This window comes from Siniperca chuatsi, linkage group LG7 (assembly GCF_020085105.1).
Source record: "Siniperca chuatsi isolate FFG_IHB_CAS linkage group LG7, ASM2008510v1, whole genome shotgun sequence".
In the NCBI taxonomy this organism is placed as follows: domain Eukaryota; kingdom Metazoa; phylum Chordata; class Actinopteri; order Centrarchiformes; family Sinipercidae; genus Siniperca; species Siniperca chuatsi.
Window position 1 is genome coordinate 23,351,308 of NC_058048.1, and position 12,219 is coordinate 23,363,526.

The 12,219-nt window shown below is 41.4% G+C and overlaps 1 protein-coding gene across 14 annotated transcripts in view; it reads right to left on the bottom strand.

Moving 5' to 3' along the window:
- Positions 1–1,512: 1,512 nt before the first annotated feature.
- Positions 1,513–12,219, bottom strand: part of robo2 (roundabout, axon guidance receptor, homolog 2 (Drosophila)) — a 328,885-nt gene continuing 318,178 nt past the window's right edge. For 12 of the 14 annotated variants that reach the window (XM_044202720.1, XM_044202723.1, XM_044202724.1 and 9 more), the window contains 5 exons: positions 8,344–8,526; positions 7,682–7,840; positions 7,190–7,456; positions 5,351–5,545; positions 1,513–4,565 (listed from right to left, as the gene is read on the bottom strand). In XM_044202720.1, the coding sequence (XP_044058655.1) occupies positions 4,564–4,565; positions 5,351–5,545; positions 7,190–7,456; positions 7,682–7,840; positions 8,344–8,526 (806 nt within the window). In that variant the 3' untranslated portion in view covers positions 1,513–4,563. The remainder of the gene's footprint in view (positions 4,566–5,350; positions 5,546–7,189; positions 7,457–7,681; positions 7,841–8,343; positions 8,527–12,219) is intronic. The other 2 variants (XM_044202727.1, XM_044202731.1) reach the window with 2 other exon arrangements.

The following is a 12,219-nucleotide window of genomic DNA, read 5'->3' on the forward strand; positions in this document are numbered from 1 at the left end:
TCTATAGCTATTAGGTGCAGATGCCTACATTGCCTAATGGTAAAGGCTGCACCTGGGGGCTCTAATGGTTAAACTGTGGGTACATTAACCTTCTGTTCAATGAAATTTCCCTAAACTCTGGCCCGAAACAGTGTATGAAAGTGATACAAAGTTACAGGGAAAAGTTGAACAACAGTGAACTCTGACCTGCAACAAGTGCTATGCTTGTTTCTACCACACATCTGGTCACTAACTAGGTAGATGGGGGTGCTGCACAGATCTCTGACAAGAGGGCACCTCGCCACAAGGACCATTAGGTAGACTACGCACTGGAGCTGGCCTTGATCACTTGACATGAAGTTGCAGCACTCCATATGGAATGAAGTGCTATGTAGTTCTCCCACTTTTTTAGCCAATAAGAACAAAACCCTGTGAGAGACATCACAGCTAAAACATTCCAAGGGGCTCAAATGGCTCGTGCTGCAGAGCTTCCATCACCAGTCAAACATCTGCCCTTCTGTAAGGTAACGGTAGAGGTCACAACAACTGCCTGCCATTCTACCCATACAGGCCATTTATGGTGTCCCTCAATGCCTTCAGCATTTCCTGATTTCATGGACTGTGCAGAAAAGAGGGCCCATCAGCTCAGGCCATGCTACAAACACTTCCAAACGACGAGGTTCAGGTACCAGCAGAGACCAAATCACAGTCTGAGGCAATCCTAGAGCTGTATGTTCCAAAGAGTGGTTCATATTTTTCTTACATGTTAAGTGGAAAACAAAAAAAACGCTGATGCCAACTCACATGGTATACCGTACAATTCAATAATACAGCAACAGCAGACACTTCACTGCTTGCTTTGAAATCAACGAATCACAGCAGCCCACGAGTGTGGTCATTATGTAAGCAGGTATTGCTAATTTGTGGTCACCACAGGTGGTGTGAACTGTGTGTATGTCAACTGGAGAGATTAAAAAACAAGCCTTTTCTGCTGATACAGAAGCTGTTCCCAGCTTTATATATCCAGTTTTGCATCATTTCTTTCACAAGTTGTTTTACTGTGGGCTCCATATAAGAGAGCTTGAAAGCAAGATGCCTGTCTCAGCGATGTAGGAGATTTGGGCTTGTGTTTGAAGCTGCTCCTCTAGAAGGATCAAGGTAGAGATTGGTTTGACGAAAAAAATTACAGCTGAGTCAGGAGCTCTTTCACAAACACACACAGTAGGCTACACATCTCTAGTGCACTTGTACACACACACAGAGCACAAAATAACTACACACATATTGCTGAGTCAAACACTAACAAGATATCACAAGGGGCATGTTTTGGCGAAACAGGCAAACTTGCCATTTTTCATGTGGTTGTAGCTGCAGTATAAGGAAGTAGCCTACAAAAACTGAAATATTACAGCTACAAGACAAATAATGACAATTTCCTATGTATTGTCCTGCATTATTTCTCTTTTTACACCCAATTTGGGGCTGTCAATTCCCCTGTACAGCAGTCTTTCTATCAAAGACAAACTTTAGGCATTTTCATTTTTCAAAAATATTTTATTTGATATTGATCCAGGTACAAGGAAATAAAAGAACATGGATTTATCTTACAGGACATGGGAATGAGACTGTAAAAGTTTATTTTCTTGATCCACTCTCTTCTTGGACAAGGACATGCAAGTGAATTACAGAAAGTGGTTTACAGAAAAAAAAGCTGAATGTACTGTACTGTAGAAATGGCATTGGATCGGGGTGTCACCTCACCCCATACTGTACAGAAAGACTTCACCCAACAACTTTTTCTTTTTGTCATTTTTAATCCTCTTTTATAGCAAAAAGGCAACACACAGATAGGCTACAAAGAATCAACAATATTGAGAAAATGAACAAAAGACAGGGAAAGCCAAAGTACTTTCATCCTTGCAAAAAGACATTTTCTCTATTGTCTTGACAAGCAAATTAAGAGCATTTTTGCTCCTTGTGTTCAAAAAGGTTTAAAGTTTCTTTAGTTTTGACATGAGAAGAGCAGTGCGGTGAACATGCAGGACGCAGAGTGACTCAGACGACTACTGACCCGGCATTTCACCATGCTGTGAGCACAGTGTGCCTATCATCTCCTTATGGCCTCGCTGCTCGTCTCTGACTGCAAACTTTACAAGGAACAAAAAACACGTTTTATATTCCACGAATCTTTATGCATATTTCACAATATACTTTTATTATCATTTTAATAAATACAAAACGACACTGTGATTTAAAAGAAAACAATGAGTATTAAAGAGACACTAAAACGCATTAGACATTAGAAATATCAATCTTAATTTGGTATGTTCTTTTACTGACATCTTGTCTTAAGGTGGATGAACCAGCACATTATACTCAGAATCAAAATCCACAGCAGAAAAGAAAAGAGGGGACAACAGAATCGGACATGAGAGGGATATTTTTGTCAATGAAAATGGAATGGCATAATCAAGTGGAGATGCATATGGATATATACACATATATACACATACATAAACACCACCAGAATGTAAAATAACCTGAGATACTCTTTGCACCTCATTTCCAGAACACTGGCCACTGGGTGGATGATATAAAAGGACGATGGCATGACGACAACAGTACAACAGCATCTGACAGCCTTTAGTTTCCACCCCCCGTTTATTAACATTAGCGGTACAAAAAAGACAAAACAACCAGTCATTGAACCACAAAAATCCTGAACATTAATATTGAAAACATTGTTGTAAGCAGCGTTTTGGAGTCCATAAAAGGCATATAAAGAAACAAGCTTTTCATTAAAAAAAGGACAACCAATAAAAACATTGTCTGAAAAGACAAAAATTGAGATTCAGAGGCTGAGAAGTCGAAAGCTGCAGATGATAAGTGTGTGTTTTGTGGCGGTCAGGCAGATAGAAAGGTTTCTGCTCCACCCTGTGACTGTAGACATGGAGGCAGTGGGACCTGCTAATTAATATACAAGGCTTTTCTCCATAATCACTTCACTGTTTGGGATCAAACTGTGACTCAAAGCTAGACTGTAAATCGAACACACACCATTTCTTCTCAAAGTTAGTGACACAAGACTGTGCTGATCATAGTGTACTGGTAACTGACGCACCAACCTTTAGAGCAACAACTGCTTTAATAGATTACCTAATTTTAGCAGCACTTAGCTGGGCCGAACAGGTCAATGTGTTGTTTTCTTGGATGATACTGTACCACAGATATTATAACAGACATAAAACAGTAAGTGCTCTAAAAAGCAAACAATAATAAAATGGATGGAACTAAAGACATAAAATCTAAAACATAAAAGATGTAAACAAATTATGTTGCTCCACTGATATTTAAGTTATGTTTGGGAGTATCATTGCTACTAATCAAAAGATATACTCTTTTGTGATGTCCGTTTACCCATTAAGGCTATAGAAGAATCATAAATCTGCCTCTGTAAGTGCTTTGACTGAACTACAGCATGTGGACAGATTTCACTGACTCCTCCTCCCTTTTGACTGTTTTATGGTTAGCGTGTTCTTATACTGAATGAGGAGCGGAAACTCAGTGTAGTAAAATTATCTAGGCAGTAAATCATAAAAACAAAACTTGAAATGCTTGGATACCCTCCAACTCCCTCAACCTGGAGTTGCCCAAAACATTGAGTAAAATAAATTTCTGATATCAAACTATTGTTTTAGGACAGTTAATTAGGAATTAAATCAACTCGGTCACCTACAGTAATACAGTATCCTCTACGAACAATTCTTCCAGCCTCATATCTGCCCTTCAGACCTTCGGGAACCTTGTGTGTCTGTCACCCAATTAGTCTCAACTATGGGAACGGGTGCCTTGTTTGTTGCTGTCTGTGAGCAAAGCCTTACTCTTTAATATCTCTCTGTACATTAGTATATAATTTTCTTCTCTTTACTTTACAGTACAGAAACTCCTCTTCACATATTCTTCCGGTTCTTCATGTCAGCAGGAGCTATGTTTTTGTGCTTATCACCAAAAATTGCAGTGCAAAACAATAATTAATAATAATAATAATGATAATAATTAATGGTAACTATTAACAAACAATGGATTATAAAACAATTATTTTATGGCACAACAGCCACTCAATTCACATATAATACAAATAACCAGATAAAACCAACTGTTCCTGTATATGGAAATAAAAAGCTCAAACTGAATTAGGCTTGCATAGCAATGCAACAACAAGTTAAAGAATATATTTACAGGAAACAAAATTCCCTTTTCCCCAAGGGCAGTTACCAGAAAATCTGTTCTCATATAGATGTTTAATTTTTTTTTTTACTTGTTTTTACTAACAAAAAGAAAATTACAGTAAGGTAGGAGGTGGAAAATATTTTCTTGAGGACGAAAACATAGTGAGATGTACAGTATGTCTGTGTCTATACATCACATTTCCAGTTCTGTGACACTGCTTTTCTCTGTAGTGCCCTCTGCTGCACTCCTTCCCTCTGAGAACACACAGATAAGGACAAAGTTTGCTGCCCCAACTGGGAGGGCGTCATTCTTTCGAGGACAGACCAGGTTCCAGTTCACATCCCAGTCAGATCACTCTGTGAGAATAAAGGGAAATAAAAGATAAAAAAAATGTGTCAAAATTCAGAAGTGACACATTTATATAAAGAAATAGTACAACACTTTGGTAAATAAGCATATTCGCTTTCTTTCCAAGAATTAGATAAAGAATGATACCACTCTCATGTCTGTACGTTAACGAGTTGAAGCAAGGAGTTGCTCGCTTAGTTTAGCATACTGTAAATCAAAATTAACTGTATTGGCCAAGTATGCTGACACATACAATTGACAATTTAACTCCAGTTTACAGTAGCTCTCAATATACAGAAAGACAGTGCAAGGGACACATTTACAGGATAGACATGCAGATAAACAAAGATAATGTATCAAGCTAAACAAATTTTAAAAAAGTTAAAAGACTGGATAACAGCTAGCCACTTTAGAGGCTAAAGTTAAAAATGCCCATCTACACGTCTAAAGCTCACTAATTAACATCTTGGATCTCGTTTGTTTAATCCATTCACGAACAAACATAAAAATAAAGAGTTGTGGTTTTACGGGTTGTGTGCTGTAACTATTTCTCAGCGAACAACAGCCAGGTGCAGGGATCTCTCAGAGTCTTGTTGTCACAGTAAAGTTGTGAGGCAACCAGCCCTACACAGAAGTATTACACGGATGGATATACTGTCGTTTGGCCAGAAGTAGTTATGGTCATATTATGGTCAGAATTGTTGGACTACAAAACATGACTTTTTTCACTATATATGCAGTGCCATATATCGTAAAACACTGCTGTAAAACATCAAAATACTTAATTACTCACATAACTCTCCTGAGTACTGTCCCTGTCCATTGGTCCCCAGGAATTCAGCATGCTCTGTGGCGGTCCACTGCTGTGGCTGTCGTGGACCCTCGGTCTTGCGTGGCCCTGTCGAGCCCTTGGAGGAGGCTGTGCCAGAGGAGCTGTGGCCACCTGGGGAGGGGAAGGATGGTTTACTGTATGGCAGGCACCCGTCCTCTGAAAACACAAGAGGGATCAAAAGGCATACTTTAAGTTCGGAAAGTAGACATAACACATGACCTTTATTGTTGCAGTGAAACACATCTAACATCTGATGCAAGGAGACAAAGAGCACTTTACAAACCCCCCCGCCTCCTGACATCTGCAGAGTGGCGGTGCCAACAGGCTATGCCAGGGTGTGCCACAGAGAGAGGACTCTCAGCCTCACACATGGCCTTGCAGCTACCAGCCTTATGAGGGGACAAATACAATAACAGAGGGACCACTGGCTGCTGCGGCACCCCTTGCTGCAGGGCAGCATAACATTGACCCTCAGCAGTCTCTGTCGTTGCGTGAAATCTCATCATACTGCTCCCCACTGCTCTGCTAATGACTGATAGAGCCTGCCCTGACCTCAGTGGATTCTACTGTGAATCAGTCAGCACACTGACACATATGGAAATTCACCTATGGGTTATTTTTTTTTTTGTAAAGATGCTGATTGTGGCACCTGTCTTTGTCTCACAGTCTCAGATTAACTGTCTGAGAAAGTCCTGGCACAAAGAGGGCAGGGCGCACAGCATGGAGATCTCTAATGGTCACAAATACACATGCAGGCACGCACATACACATGAACACAGAAACACACAGATGGGGTGTAAAGTGGCTGCTGTTTGTGTGAGAAAAGAAAGCTGAAGCGATTAGAGTGCATTTCAGTTGCAGGGGCCTCCTGCCTTTCTTGGAGCGGAGCAGGCCCATATTGGCAACAGTTATAGGGGCATTGGGGAGGCTGAGGGAGGGCTGAAGGGGGCATTCTGGAAACCACAGCAAGTGGCAGACAGTGCAATCTGTTCATGGGAGTCCAGTCTCAACACAGCATGAAAGCTAACTTCACACAATAACTTAGAGAAAAATCCCCCACTGCCAAGCCACAGCAAAAATCCTGTGTCCTTGTTGTTTTCTTACTATAATGCAATGAATTACCTCTTTATTAAAACAAATACTTCATGAACAGGAACATTTCTGCTTGTTTAGAATGTGAAGCCTAGATATTTTATTTCCTTAGTAATGAATAGTTGTAAGTAAGCAAAACAATTCTACGGATTTTGTTTGGGTGGGAAGTGGGGCAGAATTGGTATATATTACACATAATTTTAGTAGCCCCTCATATTTAGAAATAAATAGGGTAGGTGCTTATGTAAAGCCTAGAGTGCACTACTCTAAAAAGATATGCGATCCTTGAACTTTTTGTAACCCTGCTGGCAGCATGGCTCTAGTGATGAAGATGTCAGTCATCAGTCCGTCCATGCATCTGTCAGTTTAACATTTGATACAGATTAAACTGTCTCGACAACCACTGGATAGATTGCTAAAGAATAAATCCGAATAAGCTGTCCAATACTTTAGTTCATGAGAACATACAGTACTTCAAAACCTAATGACCAAACTACTGTCAGCCCCAACTGACTTTCAGCTTAATGCTAAAATAGTTTGATAACATGCTAACGCTGACATGTTGATGTAGCATGCTGAACATGAAAAGATTTCAATTGTAAGCATGTTAAGTTGCATTAATGAGCATGAGGTGTGTAACAAAAACAGCTTTACAGGGTTGTTTACCCGTTTGCATGGCTACAGACTTTAATCTTGTTTCAACCGTACCTGTTTTGTGTCCCCTGCGCCCATCATCAGCACGGTCCATGGAGCCCAGCCTGTCTTGAGCCTGGCGATGATGTTCCAGAGAAGTGCGTGTCTGTCTGTCGATGGAGGTCTTCATGTCATCTGGCCCAGGCAGGGCTCCTGACATAGGCGGGCGCTCCAGAGATGAAGCCTTCCTATCTGTAGGCAGTACCATGCTGCTTACGCTGCGGGCCCCCTGGATACGGCCCTGCCCCTGACAGGGGGGAGGCTCAGGGGGAGGAGGTAGGTCTGTGCCAAAAGGGAAACCCACAGAATGAATCAACTGAAGCCATAAATTACTCATAAAATGTAGTTTACTTGTAAAAAACTGAAGACTCTAATCATGTCTAGAAAGGTTTCCATCCAATATTATATTACGTATAAACATAACTCCTTGTTTATAAAACAACAACATGTGTTTTAGAGAACTTTCTACATAAACTATTTAAAATGTGTTCTCAGTTGCTGCCTCACCGTCTGCACCAGGATCTCTCCGGTGGGGTGCTGTGCCCTGGCTTCGGGGTTTGCGTGTGGGCCTGGTGGCCCTCTGGTGGCCCAAGCTTTGTGTGCCGACTGTGCTGCCATCTGTTGAGAATGGACTGCTGGGCCGGGGCCTGTGGGACAAGCCTTTACCTGCAAGAGGGATACAGGACCACAGGCCAGCTGATTAATAAACACATTAAGCAGCCAACACCTAGACAGTGGAACTGAGGCTGCCATCAAGAAAGGTAGAGGTTATCAGTCAAGATCCAAAAACCTATTAGAAAACAAAGGTAAAGGTTTTCATTAGAAGAGAAAGCACTCTGGTAGAAGCCTGTAAAAGGTTGCAAGTATAACATGTCACCCAGTTATTTCTCATTTAACCCAAGAAAGCCAGAATGCAAAGCCAGATGAGTTATAGAGGAGCTAAGCTAAAGTTAAGGATAAGGAGATATCCACAGCCATGTACACCAGGTGCCATGCACAACCTGGGCACAGCGTCCACAAGCAGCAGAGAGGAAATCCTAAGCCAACATTATGGGGAAAACATCTGCCAATGGATGACAGGAGGAAGAATCAGAGCAGAAAGGAACAAATCATCTGCCACTGGTAGAAGTTCCAGTCCAGCAGTGGGTAGCTGATCTCCACACACCAACCTCTCTTGCTGAGGCTAGTGCCCTCCAGGCGGTAGCCTGCCTTGTCTGCAGCGGCCACCAGGGCCTGTGCAAAGCTGCAGTGGGTAAAGATGGAGCCATCAGATGAACTGCCCAAACTGGACCTATGGCTGGAGAAATTACGGTCATCCTCCGAGGCTGAGCCCCACCCATTCACCATGGACCCTGTGGAACACCACAGGTTTCAGAAAATGTGTAGGCCTATGGGAGTGTGTTAGAATTGTGTGTGTGAATTAAAACCACATACTTCATACTTTTCAGCTCAGTGGCCATAACCTTTATGGAACATTTGAACATCTGTGCTGTGATTTTATATTTAGATGGATTAATGTATTGAGTGATCTTGTAAAAAAGATGTAATATTGACGTCCTACACGTAAATGATTTCGTATTTGCTGCAGGGCATTTCTGTTCTTGCAGGTGAGTGCTTTTGTGTAGTCATTCTGTTCTGGCCTGTCCTCTTTCATCTAGTACAATCACATGCAGAACATACTGCATATTGCATACACATACACAAAGGTGTACATAAACACACACCAGAATGTACACAGTGGAACTGCAGGACCGACATCAAGTGATTTTGCTATTCTTTTGATAAAGAACAATGTGCGCACCTGTGCAGAGCTACTGTAGCAGTTAGCTACAAAACTGCCTCAGGTGACACAGATGAAGCATCTCACAAAATAATGTATTGAGTCAAACACCTGGTGGTATGCACACACAGTTTTTTATTCCTGTTTAAAAATGCACCGCCACCACTGTCTACGGGGTGCTATAATTTTAAGAAAAGAGATAATTTTAACAATAAATCAAGGTATCTTATTGATAGCTACTGTATTAGCCACCTCTACTCATATGCTACGTTAAAGATGATTAAAAGATGAGGGATTATATCAATACCCTACTTAACATGCTAAAAACACTGAAACATAATTGAGTATTTGACAGGATCGAAAGCGCACATACAATATAAGGAAGATGTGTACATATTGTAAGACTTCTGACTTTCGGCCTATATATCTGTGCTACTGTGAGCATTTCTTCATGCTTTGATCTTTTTCTTAACATAAAAAGCTAGGCCAGCTACACTTTAAATATAAAAGTATCAGTCAGCCAATAAAAATATGGCACTTTGGCAAGCAAAAACACAGAGAACTGTCAGCTAATTTGATAGCTTTCAGTGGGACTGGTTTGGCAGACTTTGCTCAAATGGCACAAACCCAAGTGCTCTGCTCACACACTCTACCCTTGAACACAAGAGTGATGTGATTGAACAGACTGGTGTAACAGAGAACTGGCGAGGTGTGAGGGTAAAGGTTGTAGAGGGTGCGATGGGAACAAAAAATCTTTTATTAAAAGGTTAGTATGATACAAAAGGTATCTTCGTGCTGGCCAGGGCGGTTGGAAGAGTTTAGAGATTCAAATGAATTCAAATCACACATATATTAGCTGCAGTAATAAGTGTTTGGTCTCTCAGGTGATACTTCTCTTTGCAATACTATATGACACTTTAAAAATTATACATAAAACTTGGTAATATGATCGTGGTTTATTTATCCAGATACACTGGGAACTCCCCTTCAGAGAGTTTTCCAACTTCCCCATCTGTGAGTCTCTTCATCTTTAACCATATGTCTCAAAGAGGTGATTACTCAGCCACTGGATGTGACTTCAGGAAATTGCACCTTCAACAGATAAAGTTGCAACAGCTTTTCACTCCTATTGCAGTAAAATTCTCTCAGATTAATGGAAACTTCTTTAAAATATATGCTTGCATAAGGTAGAGAACCCCTTACACAACCCATTTTTACAGAGCTAACTGAATTCCAAGGCAGTAACTACTTCGAGCCCTCTATCTTGACTAGCTATTTTCTTTGAAATTCTTTTCTAAGAGTTTTTCTCTAAGAATGAAAGACAGCAATTCCACTGGGTCCAATCCTCCCACAAAGAAAAGAGCAGATATTGAAGTATAGGCAGTGCCAGCCAAAGCACTGAAGCTTCCAACTCCTCCGGCTCAGCAAAGGAACACTGCCTCAGCAAATCACATCACAGAATGACTTTTCAGTTGCACTAACTGCCACTTTCTACTGCTGAACCTCTGGACCACTTCTATTCTCAGAAATAGCAGTCCAATCAAACTGTGATCATTGTCACATAATTTGATAAAAAATTCAATCTAGTTTTCTTTCTTTTTTTTTCTGTAGCTCCAGAACAAGGTTTGTACTATGGGTCTGTCATTTTATTATGTCTTGAACCAGAGCAATGGGCCAAGCCATGTACTCTAAAAACCACTGGCTGACACCTCCCGTGCTCCACGCACTGATAGAGCAAGGCCAGTAAACGGGAGATGGTTGGGGGGCAGTAAAACCCAGCCCAGGTCCCTCCTGCCACTAAAACTGATTTATACAGACGGAAACCCTAATCTGCATGTCGTTAAGCGGGAAAATCATTCCCCCTGACGAGCAGGCATCTCTACCTGCCGTCAGGAGACGTGACCCTGCTCCTCACAAACCTGGCAAGGCTTTATGGGAGAGTAATCGCCCAGAACAGCCCAGCTTTCAGCTCATTGTAGGTATAACAGCATCACTGCTACCACATTCTCAGCTTTACATGACCTGTAACGCCTACACACAAAGCCACGTAATACCTATGTGTTCACTTCATCTCTCTGGCTCAAGCAAGACATGGCTCTGCAATACCCACCACAACATCAGGATTTACATTTATCTGCTAAAAAATGTGTTGTATTATCTCAGAGGATAGAATAACGCATTGGAAAGCCTGTGCAGACAATCTGCTGGTGAAAAATGGTCCTCGAGGAGAAGGCTTGCTTATTTTCTGGTGAAAATGTTTGATTTACTGGCCTTTGGTGTAACATTATGAAAACAGACCTATTTCCATATTATTAAAACAATGACAAATCTATCAAGCGAGGCTCGACAGGAATCTCATTCCTACCCTCCCCTATTTGTATAGCCTCAAAATGGTGGCCACAATAAATCTCGGTTTCCCCGATAATCCCTCTCTTCCTCCCGCTAACCCTGGAGATGGGACCGTGTCTGTGTTGTCAAACGATGGGATGCAAGGCAGACTTGCAGAAAGATAAGAAGAAATAGTGCTGTCTTCAGAGTAATACAGTGGAGGAGAGATGCAGTAGATTACGGCCCAGTTGTTGCTTTATATTCCTCTAAATACATCAGCAGTAGCATGTGTCAGTGTTACCAAAACCACTGTTCCATCATCCCATGGAAAACTACTCTTTAGGGCTGCCACTGACAGGGTAGACCAACAAGCAGCGCTGTCAACCCTCTTATTCTCATGCTTCCTTTCTCAAATGGCTCAGCTCCTCTACTTTCATATACAGTATATTTCCTGCTCGCTTGCTGTTTCTTTACACCCATACATTTTCCGATATGGATTTTATTTTTTAGTATTCACAGACTTTATTGGAAGACTTGATTGATACACAATGTCACAGGGCTACAACACACCAGTATTTTGTATCACAAGTTGTTCCTATGGTGCATAATAGTCAAATGTCACACATTTTTCATAAATGTCCCTCCAGTTTTAGCTTCTAGTTTATAGATGGATAGAGTGGCCAGGCCAGTATGAAAGCAGCAGTCCAGAACCCAGCTCTGACGCAGCAATGTCATGCCCTTCATATGTCCCCCTGACAGACGGTTGTAAAAGTTTTCAGTGAGTTGTAAAAATGGAAATGGTGCCTCTAGACTGGAATGGAATATGCCGCACGTGAAATTTATTTCAAATCTCCTCGGGAAGATACGGGTGGCGCTGGCTCCTGTGCTGTGTGTGAGTTAAATCACAGTCACTCTACCCTGCTCGCCATGCCTCTCC